The sequence below is a fragment of the Myotis daubentonii genome, chromosome 10 (genome assembly GCF_963259705.1).
Source record: "Myotis daubentonii chromosome 10, mMyoDau2.1, whole genome shotgun sequence".
Taxonomy (NCBI): Eukaryota; Metazoa; Chordata; class Mammalia; order Chiroptera; family Vespertilionidae; genus Myotis; species Myotis daubentonii.
In genome coordinates, this window is record NC_081849.1 from 40632606 (window position 1) to 40647507 (window position 14902).

General features: G+C 34.2%; 1 protein-coding gene across 7 annotated transcripts in view; it reads right to left on the reverse strand.

Annotated features, from left to right (window-relative positions):
* The window catches only part of PCLO (piccolo presynaptic cytomatrix protein), a 285323-nt gene that overhangs the window by 102689 nt on the left and 167732 nt on the right, over positions 1-14902 (reverse strand). For 6 of the 7 annotated variants that reach the window (XR_009454731.1, XM_059712170.1, XM_059712171.1 and 3 more), the window contains exons 8-9: positions 14765-14901; positions 8861-8951 (exon numbers count right to left, since the gene is read on the reverse strand). Coding sequence is in view for 6 of the 7 variants with exons in the window: in XM_059712170.1 (XP_059568153.1) it covers positions 8861-8951; positions 14765-14901 (228 nt within the window). In the remaining variant the exon portion in view is untranslated. Of the gene's footprint in view, positions 1-8860; positions 8952-13740; positions 14619-14764; position 14902 lie in introns of those variants that run through there. The other variant, XM_059712169.1, reaches the window with a different exon arrangement.

Genomic DNA, 14902 nt, shown 5'->3' on the forward strand with positions numbered 1-14902 from the left:
ATTTTGCTAAGTGAAAGAAGTCAGTCAGAGAAAGACAATACTGTCTCTTCTCACTATATAAGGAATCTAAAATAAAAAACACCAGAAAACCCCCCAAAAACCCAAACTGACAAAAAACAACAAATACCATACTCATGGATACAGAGAACAGATCTGTGATTACCAGAGGTGGAAGGGTAATGGTGGGGGTTGCAGGAAATAGGTGAGGGGGTTAAAAATGCAAACTTCTAGCTACAAAATTAATAAATTGTAAGGATGGGCTGTAATGTACAGCATAACGACTATATTACTAATACTGTATTGTATATCATAAGTTTCTATTAGTGTAGATCTTAAAAGTTTTCATTACACAAAAAAATTTGTACCTGTATATGGTGATGGGTGTTAATTTGACTTTTGTGGTGATCATTTTCCAATATGTACAAATATCAAATCATTATGTTGTGCACCTGAAACTAATATAACGTTACCTGTCAACTATATCTAATAAAAACAATTATTCCATTTAATCATACGGAGGGTCTAAAACAAAATGATTCTTTAATATAAAAGTGGATGTTATAAATTAGAAGATAGAGTCAATTTATAGATATGGGCTTCATAGTTACTTGTTTAGCTATTGAGCTCATTAATGACAGGCTGGCACTAGGCATTTACTATGTGTTAAAGAAAATTGTTGTAGTAGGAGAGACACTTAAGTAATCCTATAATGTCATTGGAAATTAAATGATTTAAACTTATATTCCTCTAACGCTATAATGTGCTTTCCAAAATAAATGTCAGTTTTACTTATACAACATAAGAAGGACTAATACTATTCTAATTCAAAATTGAGTAATAAGTGTTTCTTTTGTACTTCTGGACATAATAGAGGATTGTGGCAGGCATACACTGTCCTGTATAACACCCTCCCTTCCTGTATAACACCCTCCCTTTTAGTGCAGATCTTGTTTCTACCAATAAGATCTGACAAAGGTGATGTAATGGTCACGACCATGATTATAATGATACTAGAGGCCCGGACCACGAAATTCATGCACAGGTAGGCTCCCTAGGCCTGGCTGGTGATCAGGGCCAATCAGGGCCTTCCGGCTGCTGGCTGGGGCCTCCCTTCCCTGGCTGCTGGCTGGGGGCTTCCTTCATTCCACAGCACCCTCCCCCCCCGCCCCCTCCGCCATGGTCAGCACATGTCATAGCAAGCAATCAAACTGCTGGTCTCCCAGTCAAACTCCTGAAGGGACACTTTGTGTATTAGCCATATATCTATATCTATATCTATATCTATATCTATATCTATATCTATATCTATATCTATATCTATATCTATCTATCTATCTATCTATCTATATATATATATATATATATATATATATTTACACACACACACACTAGAGACTACAATGAGAATCTCTGCTGGGCTTGAAAAAAGTAATCTGCAATGTGCAAGAGGATCTGAGACAGGGCCACATGACAAGGAGTTGAAGGGTGACTAGATGCTGAGAGTGGCTACTGGCTGAGAGCCAGCAAGAAGACAGGGAACGTAGTCCCACAACTTGGGAGTACTGAATTCTGCCAATAACCATGTGAGCTTGGAAAAAGATTCCCAAGCTTCAGAACAGGAACAGCCCAGTCAACACACAGATTGCAGCCCTGTGAGAGCCTGACCAGGGTCCCAGTTAAGCCATGCCTGGATTCTTGACCCGTGAAAATTGCGAGATAGTAAATAAGTTGCTTTAAGCAATTAAATTTGTTACACATCGATAGAAAATAGAAAAATAAAAGTTGTTTCCTGTGCATACAATCTATATATGGACATTAACTTGGTAGCAAACTTGTGGAACATTTGTGTTTACAGTAGTTACCACAATGATTGAGTAGTGATAGAGGGTAGGAATGAAAGGGAAATTGGCCATGAAAAGTAACCTTTTGCCCTTCAAAAACAAGAGCTGTGTATCAGTTCTGCAATGCTGGGTTTGTGGTGTAGTGCATGTAGCAAGTTTATGGCACCTAAGCAGAACCAAATATATAACTGAATGAATAATGAATAGATGAGTACTGAGATGCCTATTTTCCCTCAAGTGGGGCTAATGCATCAATGATAATGATGCTAAAAATAGTAGATTTGCATTGTATTGTATTGTATTTTTTAAAAATGCCCTTTAATTACATTAACTCATTGGCTCTTAAAATAAAATAAAAATGCCCTGTATTTTTAAAAAATATATTTTTATTGATTTCAGAGAGGGGGAGGGAGATATAGAAATGATAATGATGAGACAGAATCATGGATCTGCTGCCTCCTGCCTGTCCCCCATTGGGAATTGAGATGGATACCAAGGCATGTGCTCTGACTGGGAGTCAAACCATGACCTCCTGGTTCATAGGTTGACAACACTCAACCACTGAGCAACACCGTTTGGGCAATACCCTGTATTTTACACATAAAGACAATGAGGCTTTGCAAGGTTAGTTGCTCAAGGCAACATCTAATATATGGGAAAGCCAGAGTGGGGTCCACACCCTCACTCCAAGTGAACGACTCAGCGATGTGTCTCGTGTTTGATTAGTGCCAGTGTACCTGGTTGAGAATCAGAAAGGATGGGTTTAGGAGGAGCACAGTCAGCCCTTCTTTTACTCACTCAGTTTTATAGAGGAGAGTGATGGAATAGATTGAAATCAGGCCATTAAAAGGAGAAACTACCAAGATATTTAAAAAAAAAATGTCGGGAAACATCATCTCTCAGTCAAGACTGAGAAGAAAAAAAATACATTTCTGGCTTAGGCAGCCCACAAAACATACAGTATAATTTAATCTGTAGCTACAACGAATTAGTTGGAAAAGATTATGCTTGTTTTGTATTTCTATTTTCTATTAATGTATGAATTTTAGTTTTATTTTTTAGTTTTACATTTTTAAATCATTTTTTAATTTTAGCATTTGTATTACAAATATGAATTGCATATAGATATTTTAAATTTGCTCTACAACTTTTCATATTGGGTACTATCCAGACCATTTCTGGACGGAAAAGCTGATGCTAAGGAAGGTTAGGAACTTGCCTTGGCTGTCCAGCACGGAAAAAAGCTAACGAGAGCCCATTTTCTTGCTTGACTCCCACATCCTTGTTCTTCTCTACATATTAGCTCAGCACTCTAATTGCCAAGAAAATATTCTAGAGGGTCAAGAAAAATCCTTATTCTTTAATTGAATCTCATTTCTTATTGCCAATTTTCCCATAGCCAATTCATATGCATTTTATATTTGCACCATTCAAGTTAATTAATATTACCACTTATTTTACTCTCCTCTAAGTGAAACACCTTGAATGCCTTCATCTTCTCCTCACAGAACCAATTAATTCCTTTAATTTTATTTTATTTAGAGTGCATAGAAAAGTGTGCTAACTTACTTACTTAGAAGAATAGCCTATAAGGTTAGGTCCTTAGGAGGAGCATGACTGTGCAAGCAATATTTATCCTGACAGATGTCTGCAGAAGTGATGTTGTTAATGTAGAACTAGCCCTGACAATAAACACTTTCTCTGTTACTGAGGAAATAAAGGCAAGCCTTTATTAAAATTTACCAGGAAGAAATTGTGGTTTTAGAAGAGATTAAACCTGACACTTACTACATTTCTATAGGTTTATACTTAGTTTACTTCTACAAATAATCTGAGAGGCTTACAATGAAAACTGAATCACATATAATTACACTGTTAGAATAAAAATAAAGGAGAAAAGGCCATCCTGAATGGGGGGGAAGTAATTTCGGGTCTCAGGGAACATGTTCTCAAGGTGACACAATTTTTCTTTGTCATCCACAAGAAGCAGAGAGATGACATAATTGTTTTAACGTTCTATTTTAAGGCTTGGTCTGCTATGAAAACAAACTTTTCTCATGAAATGTTCACATAAATGATGTGGGAAGAATGTTAAGTGGGTCTTTTTAAAAAAATATTTTTTATTGATTTCAGAGCAGAAGAGGGAGTGAACATTAATAATGATAGAGAATCATTGATTTGCTGCCTCCTGCAACATGGGCATGTGCCCTGACCAGGAATCAAACCATGACCTCCTAGTTCATAGGTCCATGCTCAACCACTGAACCACACAGGCCGGGCAAATGGGTCTTTAACTAAACCACATTGTTGCTTCAGTTCCTCTTTATTTGATGTACCACATTTGAGGATAGCAGTGCAGACTCAAGCAAAGAAAATTAAACTTATTAAAAAAAAACTTGTGTACCTTTTTCATTATGGTTAAGCTTCTTTCAGAATTCGACTTTGAAGTAGACAAAATATTTTTTAAAACCATTCCTTCATAAAGGAGGTTATATTTTCCATGGGTTCAAGAGGCCCATCCTCCCTACTGAATCAAATTCCAACTCTTTGTCTTCCAAGTCCACTGTGATCTGGTCCTAACTTTGGTCCCATGTACACTGTGTTATAGCAAAACAAAACAAAAATCCCACGTACCAATACTCTACGCTCCTGCATATTAAGTAGATCAATTATTGAAAGGAAATAACAAAACTGTCTCTTACATTCCTGGTTGTTTACTTTTTCCTGACCGCAAAACTCACAGGACCCTGCATGGTTGTCCTGCTCTGCTCCCTTCTGTCGTGAACATACATGACTAACAGACTGCTGTCGACCTCATCTGTCTGGTGTCAGGTGCTGTGTTTGGCCATCACCATACTCTTGGATAAGAACCTCTCTGCATTGTCCAACTGAATAGGAAGCAATTAACTAATAAATAAAGGATAAAATATCAACTTGATATTAAAAGTTATTAAAAATGTGGCTTTTGGTAGAAGGAGAAACTGCTGTTTCTAAAATTTGACTTTTGAAGTAAGGTAATATATTTTTTTTAAATTTGTATCATTTTAAATTCCTACAGTGAACAGCAAATAAAAAAACTACATCTTAGATGGGGAATGCAAATTGATAGAACTAATCTCGTCAGAAAAGATGTCTAGGAAACATTGAAAATACCCCTTCCTTTTTACTCAGTAATTTTACTTTTGGGAATATATTTTAAGGAAATATTAAACACTGTGGCAGCATTTTTTCATTGTGGCATTGTATATAATAGTCAAAAGAAGAAGACAAAATAATGTCCAACAATTGAGGAATGGTTGAAGTAAATATCTATACAATAAAAACTGCCATCAAACATAAGTATGCAAAGAATATTTGATGTGACAGGAAAATGACTTTACCAGGCAACTTGTACTATATTAAAAATATGTATATAAACTCCTTTACAATATACTCTCAACTTTCAGTGTGTGTATGCATGGTATAAAGAAAACAGGAAGGAAAAGAAGAAAATATAAATTATAAAATTATGATGGGTTTTATTTTAATCTTTATACTTTTCACCACTATTATATTCTATAAAGTTTCTGGTTATCTATCTATCTATCTATCTATCTATCTATCTATCTATCCATCCATCCATCTAGCAACACAAATACACACACACATTTTATATATATACACAAAGAGGGGTGAAAATAATATGTGCATTTAGCTACTGGCAGCTGAGAGCTTTTGAGACCTCTAAGAGAAAACAGAAATGAAAATCTTCATGAAAAAAATGGAAAAAGATGTTTTATCTACACCACAGATAAAATTCTTTGAGCAAATGAAGAGATACAGTACAAAAACTATACATGTACATGCATGCACTTACTCATATTTTGTTGCACATATTTTAATTTTCAATATACAGTTTCTAATATTCATTTTTTGTGTATCAGTTCCATTTCAAATATCTTGCAAATTCTTGGGAGCAGAACTCTTGCATAGGATTTTCCTGTATCTGCCTCATATCTAGTTTTAGGTTGACTCTGTATTTGATATCAAATATCTACCTGTTTTTCATTGAAGGAAGATAGTTATTTATTGTAAATTTCCTTTATGTGATCTCTTATTCTTTGAAAAATGTTAAAGAAGATTTAACAGAGAGGGGTGGCTAAATTGTGTTTTCAGTATTTTTATTGAGGTGTAACATGAAGGTTTATTTATTTTTTCCTAATATTGGAAAATATATATAAAACTATTGCTACCATTCTATCTCAATTCTGAATACTGACATATCTCTCTAAATCACTTACAGAGACGGAAAGCAAATCTCACCTGTGTTTGGGAGAGGAGTGCTGGACGTTGATACTGTTAGCAGGCTTCAGGGAACTTTGTAATGATTGAAACATTCTAAACCTTGTTTTAGATTATGGTGAAGGTAGCACAACTTCATAAGTTCACTAAAAGTCATTGATTTGTGTAGTTACAATGTGTACATTATACCTTATTAAACATGGAAAAATAATAATATAAAGAGCTACCCACATTTGGTATTGCTATTGACTCAGATCCAATGAGATCCGTTACATTTGTCTCTTGTTCCTGAAAGCCCACTAAGATGGTGAACTAATGAGAAATAGCACATGAGCCACTATTTCCATAGAAGACATTGCTACTTTTTGAAGCTAAACACTTTTTATGTTCTTCAGTATTACACTTGCTAATCATCCTTTCTAGCCTTGCAGATGTAGCCAGTCCATTATGGAACCATTTAAGCAATATCTTTTTTAAAGCCAGAGGAATATTTTTGGCTTGTTTCAAACAGCTGTGTTTCTAGAGCCATAAGATAGAGTACCAAGTAAAAGAGACTCATTTTTTAAGCTTTACATTTTATTCTTATTTTTCCCTGGTAATTTCTAAGAGAAGGGGAAATAACATTTGTTGGGAGTGTAGTAAGTACAAGATTTTGCGCTAGGTTCAGTTGCAGTTATGTGAGATTCATAGAACTGGTCTTACTGTTCTTATGGAGCAAAGTTATTACAAAATTTACATAAGTGATAGAGCTGAACCTCAACTCGGGTCTTTCTGATTCTAAAATTCATTACCTATTCTCCATTTTGCTGCCTTGTGCTTGGTTGAGATCACTAGACCTAAGGACACCTGAAAAATATATTTACCCTGTGATAATCAATACAAGGTAACCAATACAGGGTAATATAATGGAAAATATTTGAATTATTTTAGGGAAATATCAGAAGAAAATGGGACATTCAGAGAGATGACATAGTATACTATTAATAAACTTAATATTCAAAACAATAATCTTCATTTCTCATTCTGCAAAATCTATGTACTGATAAAATTGAATTTAGTTTTCAGACTACAATACTCATGAGAAATCAATAGCTCTTATTTCTGTTATTCTTATATTTTAAAACAATTTTCCTAATTGTAGCAGAAGCAAACAAATTAAAATAATGAGTGGCAAAATATAACCAGTTGATGAAGTGATTCATATAGTATACAAATAATAATAGAGCTAAAAATAGATACATTGTAATAGAGTCCTAATGATTTAGTAAAAAATGGTTTGAATATTTCTGTTTTAAAAAATGAGGTTTGGCATTGCTGGAAAGTATTATGCTGTTTTGCCTTGTGAGCTGGAGGGAACTGAAATAGTTTGTAGCAAGTAATTATTTCTACAAAAACAGTTAAGATTCACCCCTGGAATTTTCATTAGTAGTTAAAATACAATCTGCACACAATAAAACTATAAAGGTTGAATTATCTGTCTCTGGTGGAAGACAAATTACCCAATCTTAAAAGGGAAAGAACATTAGCCTCCTAATCGATTCATTCTCTATGAAAATAAAGAGTGAAAAATTGCTCAAAGCAAAACCTGTTCTATACACACATGCTTCCTGGTCTAAAATCTGCCAGGAACAATAGCAAGTACATTGAAAAAATACCTCTTTTTGTTCTTTGTTATCTCAGTCCTACAAAAAACAACAACCCTCCAGCACATCAACCATGTTGATATTTCACCTATACATATATCCATAATATATACACATATAAGAACATATATCTTTACAAATATTTTCTCTTGATGTACAGTGTTAATGAAACAGAAAAAATATATTTGAGTGAGAATATAGTAGTTAGTACTTATATTTTAAAAATTATTAAATTTGACAAAATTTATATTTTGACTCAGATTTAAAAATTTAAAATTTGTAATATAAAAATTCTATTTTCTTTCAAAAGCATCAAAGTCAGTAAGCCAATGGAAGACTGAGAAACTATCAGATTGGAGGAGATGAAAGTGGTGTGGTAACTAAATGCCATGTGAGATTTGAGCTCAATCCTGGAACAGAAAAAGGAAAACTTAGTGGTTGAGTGGAGAAACTCAAAATTTAGATAAGATCTGTAGGTGTTTTAATGGTATCATACCAATGTTAACTCTTGCTTTCGATCATTTTATTGTGGTTAGATGTGAATCTTAGGAAAGCTGGGTAAAGGGTGGGAAAAAGAACTAAGTGTACTATTTTCTCAGAGTCCAAAATTATCTCAAAATAAATCATTTACAAAAATTACATCATGAGCTTTGGTTTACAGAAGAACACAGTTAAATAAAAACTTGGCATAATTGATAATGTTCAAGGTATAGGGAAATTTATTCCTTAGAAGACTCCAAGATAGCTTTTTACTTCCTGTATAAAAATGTTTTATAGTCCCAAAATCAGTGACCATATTACACAATAGAGCAAGAATTATGGAGTATTATAATGTCATGTACATTTTTAAAAATGCAGCTAATGAAAATAATGATCTAAATATGTACCATTTAGTAATTTGTCACATTAATAAGCATGCCATTATTGTTTTTTATGTTCATATGCATAGCATGATTTTTTTTGAAATTTTCCAAAACAAATTTTTGACAAAAAAGTGTTTTCTAAAATTTATTCAGTTATCCAAAACTGAAAACCAAATACATTTATCTATTTGACATTAAAATGAAGAGGACTAGATGGTTTGCTTTTCTTTACCTGAAACTGTGTGATCCTTAGAGTCCCTTGTTATTTTTATCCTTGCATGAGGAAAGATGTAGTGCACCGTCTTCCCATTCATCTGTATAATCTAAGACATACACGTGATAAGGTGAAAAATCAACGTGAGGACACTTAAAGTGCAATATTCAGAACTAGACATTTTTAAAAAGCATATTGAGTCAGTCAATAAAAACATAATGCAAGTTTCTGGAATGATCACCATTGAAGCATCTTACACTATAATATTATTGTTTTCAGTGTTCATTATGGCCTCAGAAACTAACAAACAAAATAGGTCCAGAGACATGGATGCATGGAACAGATTGACAGATCTCAGAGGGAAGGGAAAGAGGGGAAAAGAAATTAACCAGAGAACATATATGCATCTATGCATTGCCTATGAACACAGACAACAGTGAGATAGTGAGATGAAGGCCTGGGTGAGGCAGCGGCCGGGTAGAAGGAGGCAAAGGAGGGGGAAAAAGGGGACATCTGTAATACTTCAGAAAAAGAAGTGTGTGGGAATACTAAACAGAAATGCTAAACAGAATTCTGAACCAAAGAGATGTACATTTGGCGTAGAAAGATTCATTGGAATACTCATGCGGTTTTAATCTGTCAATCCAGCTGTAAAACTGTTAGAAGTCTAGGTATTAAAAGTAAAATACAAATTGAAAAAATACAAGTTTAAATAAAGCCTTTAGTTTTAATTCTCCTCAGGAAAGAATAAGCTTAATCAAATCTCTGATGGATATAGAAACTTCCCAAACAGCAGCAGAATCCTGTTAAGTCCAGGGATATTACATGAATCCTACAAACTAAAATATTGTTTGCAAGATTATAAAAATATATGGTCAATAGAATCAGTCAATCTTGATCATTTATACTAATACTAACTTTGCAAGCCACTAAAAACCTCAGGTATATTCACAACAATTGAGTGTACATTTTCCTTTTTTCATCCTCTCGCTTCCTGTTTTCTCTTTGACTCTCACACTCTCTTTTCTCTTACTTTCTCTCCTCAGCCCCACTAACTTTCCATCACATCATTTTCTCCTATTTCCTGTCTTTCTCTTCTCCTCTCCTCCTTCCATCCCCTAATCTGCATTTAAAGATCTTTTTTTACTAAATTTAAACCATGTGCATTGGAAATTCTATAGCTATTAAATATAGCAACTTTTTTGGTGCTGTAGATAATTCATTCATATTGGTGGATATTACTTTATTTCAAATATCTTCTAAATTGATGTATCATATTTTAAAAAGTAATTTTCCCACTACACTAAAAAGAAACTAAAACACAATTTTGCCTGTTGCTGTTCTTTGCATTTCTCCAGAGTAACAAGTGGATATAATCTCTTAGTGCATCTATTGCCCTTACTAGAAGAGTAGTAAGGTTTCCCAAATTTTTCATCAGAGCTTTACCAGCTAGCCAGAATGGCCTTTCAATTTGTACCTAAGATGATGCTGGTAGAAGGGATGCTAAACATCATTATCATAAATGTTGCTTTCAGAACATCTCATAGAATCTCCTGTAGTTTCAGAGATTGTCTACAACCACCTTCATGAATTCACGTAATAAATCAGAAACATTAACCTGCCACAAATATGATCATTGTGACTGTCTGCAGAAAGCAGAGGTAATCTGTCTCCCACGCATGGCCCAGCTAGATCTTTGCTTTTTCCTAACTACTGCAGGTGAATGTTGAGTGAGTTCTCCAGCAGTTGGAGTTTCAGGGAGGGTGTTGCTTCTGCCAAATAAGAAAGAGCAGGAGCAAGGCCAGAGGGGCAGGACTGATGTCAAGTAGTGGCACCTTTGTCTCCCCAAGAGGCCAGTGTCTGATAGCAGTGTCTTTTGATGACTCTGCATTGAGAGAACTATGACCTATTGCCTCGCAGAAAAAAGGATTCTTCCTCTATCCTACTTACACATATTTCAAAAGGAATCATTTTCATGAAATGAGCCTTCGTACTTATGAAATAACACTTGTGTTAACATATCTTTTGTTAATGCAGAGTTTCATACTTTCCTTCACCTCAAAGCGAGGCATGCTTGGTTCAGTATAGAGAGTGCTCTTTTGGTGTCCCAAGCACTGTGCTAAACCCTGTATATGTGCGGAGGTGGATGGAACAGGGAATCCCTGCTGTCTAGGAGCTCACAGCTGTGACATGACGTTTGCAGTACTATTGGAAGAACACTTGCCCTGTATTAGTGGGAGGTGTGAGTGGTAGTATCAGGGAAGGCTTCTTGTAAGATGGGTCATGTTCATGGGGACCTCAGTGATGTGTCCAGTTAGCCAAGCAAAGAGAGGTGGAAGAGCATTCAGGTGGAGGAAGAAAGGCATTCAGAAACCCAGAATAAAGAGAAAGAGTGACTTGCTCAGAGGAGCTTAATATATGTCAATATAGCAATTTACATGAGAACTGTAGGTGTGGGCATTAGTGCAGAGTGGAGGCATTTTGTCCTGGTCAAGAAGTGTTGACCCATTACCCATAAAAAATAAGCAAACAGACAAACAAATAAAAAGAAGTGTTGACCTTTATAACTATCCTGTGAAGGGTATTAGTCCTATTTATAGATGAAGTAACTGAGGAAAAGTTTTTTAAAAAGGAGGTCAAGTAATCTGCTCAATTCACAAAGCAGTTGCATTTCCAAATGAATATGTATGTGTATGTTTATATTTACACGTATACATCTATATGTATATGTACATTTAAAAGAAAATGATATGAATCTGCAGATTTGGTTTACTCCTGTAGTTAATGATTTTGAGTCTAATAAAAATGTGTATGTCTCCAATGTATGTTGCACATAGAATATTTTAAAAAGATAAATTAGTATTTGTATTAGTCAACTTGATTTTATTATTCTTGCCTCCAGAGCATTTTATGAGCATAAATTTTTGTTATGCATGTTTTCAAATAAAAGCATCTGGATTGCTGAAACCGGTTTGGCTCAGTGAATAGAGTGTCGGCCTGCAGACTGGAAGGTCCCAGGTTCGATTCCGGTCAAGGGCATGTACCTGGGTTGCAGGCACATCCCCAGTAGGAGATGTGCAGGAGGCAGCTGATCGATGTTTCTGACTCTCTATCTCTCTCCCTTCCTCTCTGTAAAAAATCAATAAAATATATATATTTTTTAAAAAGCATCTGGGTTTATTGGTACACAGAGCTCAATATTACCTTTTTATAACTAGAGATGCAAAGAAGTGAATAAAATGAGAATGACATTCTGCTATTTTCTCTAGGCCAAAATATAGTTATAATCAGTTAAGGGGTAAAATGGTATTTGACAATAAATATCAATGCAAAAAGGCATAAATTCTGAACTTTATATAACTGTAATAATAAGATATGTTGTCTTTTAGGTAGCTTCTATTTAGAAAAAAACTATAAAGAAAAACAAAGAAATTATTGTTACATAAGTCAACATAGTTGTGTGTGTTGATTTTTTTTTGGGGGGGGGGTGTTGAATATTACAATCTGGAAGGGGCACATTGGGATTTCCAAAGGCAGGCAATGTTCGCTTTCTTGACCTGTGTGGTGGTTATATGGTTGTTCATTTTATAACTAGTTTATAATTCTATATATTTGCAATTTTGATAAATACATTTATAGTTTTCTTTTTGCATGTTAGATATCAAAATGAACATATAAAAATTATAAAAATATAAAATATAACTTAGCAAAAAAATTACACATTAATCTACTATGCTTACCTAGCTATAGTCCAAACAGGGATCCTTACATTTTCTACTTTATTAAAAAACACAAAAAATTCATTAAGTGATTCTTAAATTTTGGGGTTATATTGGTTTCCAATTATACTATTTAAACACTAGAGGCCCAGTGCACAAATTCGTGCACAGGTGGGGTCCCTCCCACCTGATTGGAAATGTCTCACCCAGTCCCAATTGGGGCCGATCCTGCTGATCAGGGTGGCCAGGGGGAGGAATCACAGGAGGTTGGCTGGAGAGCACTGACCACCAGGGGGCAGCTCCTGTGTTAAGTATCTGCCCCATCATGGTCAGTGCATGTTATAGCCACCGGCTGGTTAGGCTTTTATTTATATACTACATGCTCAGTGGATCAAACTCATAAATATATAGATGCTAGTAACAAAATGAGGAGTAAAAGTGTCATTAGGGATATTAATGTTTTATCTACAGACATTAGAAAAAAAATTTAGAAAATATTTTTAAGGTGGACACAGATTTCTTAAAATGTATTCTCCAAAAATATTAGTTGAATAATTAAGTTGGACAAGACTATTCTGAGTATATATGAAAACAGTAGTGTCAGGAAATAACTATATGAAAGCCACTATTTTTTTTACCTTTCCAGTTTATGTATTTCATCTTATTAGGATTTGTGTTTTCAGTGACTTGATCTAGGTTTGTGGGAAATGCTAAACTTCAAAGAAACAAATGATGATAGGTAAGGCATAATAATTATGAAGAGATTCTTAAAATACATTTAATGAAATTAATTTTTGCTTACAAATTTATTAATTTAGTAACTATAGATGAAAACATGTAAATTTACATTTTGAAAACATATTGAGAATGATTTTATTAATTTTTATTACTCCCCATCCAGATCTATTTGATGAGATTGAAATACAACTATAAATACAATTCAAGATAAGCTAAGAAAAATATAAATCTATAATAGTCTGATACTTTAAAATGAAGTACAAAGAAATGGAAGTTTATTAATATGTGCATAGAGGTAACATACCCCTAAACCAAAACTTATTAAAGATATCAAAAATTAAAAAGAATATTTGCAACACAGAGAGAAGTATCCCAAAATTTCTAGAAAATGTAATAGCATATAGGAAAACAAAACCCATGAAAATTCTGATAAAAGAAAATTCTATTTAACAGCTAGAAATCTGTCTATGAAAACAGAAATTGCTTAGGAGGAAACCACATCTAAGCATATAAATTTATCTTTTGGACAGTACTTATTGTTCATGCAAAAGTCTTTTCTTTTATACCTAAATGTGACAAACACTGAGATAAATTATAGTAATTTCATATGGTTCTTTTTTGTTGTTTAAAACATAGTTGTCTTCTGCATAAATGAATCAGACAGGATGATTTGGGAGTTAATGTATGTAAAATAAGTACCTCTTTTGTGATTGTTTTAATGATTATGAGTAACAGCCTGCAAATATCTGATCTGTTAGGCAATCATTGAAAGCCACTTGGCTTACTAGAGAAATCTTTCTCAATTTATTCAACTGTTGATCGCCTATGTATCTTTCAAAATCTAACCCAAATATTACATCATTTATTCTAAAGTGAATAACTTCCTTTTGGAATCATATTTCGCTAATTGTGAAATTTATCTCTACATTTCAGTTTCTTTATCTATAAATAGATATTAATTAATAACACCTACTTTATGTGAGTTCTGATAATAAAATACAAAAATGAATACAAAACACTTCCATTCAATACACTCTAAAATATGTTTCCTTCATTCCCCAAGGAAGCCTTCCCTGTCCCCAGCTAACTTGGTTTGGTCATCTTATTTGCTACTCATAACATCTGAACACACTGCTATTGGAAAATATTGAAAGTACCCAAATCTATTTCACCCCCTATCCTGTAAATTCTTTAGGAGCTTTAGGTATTCTCCTTGTACAGAGTGTTGGGTATGATGTACAAACGGGATCTGTTGGAGGGATGAATCACTTAAATTGCCTGATAGAAGAATCACAGCTATGCTGCAAGGTCAGTTGTGGCTGAAAAAGGAAATTACGTACTACTTCAAAATTGTGAACTTTAATGATGGAAATTTCATGCATTCTAGTATAATTATGACTATTCTAGGGTGAATTTTTTGGGGGGTGGTATAAATCTCAAAGAGAGTGCTCAATATAGTACTTACTTGCTCTTGATGTTGACTGAGTGGTCTAGAGTGGACCAATCTTTCTGGCAGTTTTCGATCCAGACCATGTCCATTTTCCAAACGAGACTCCCTGGGTTTGTCAAACCAATCTGTTTCTTCACGACGCAGATGGTAGGC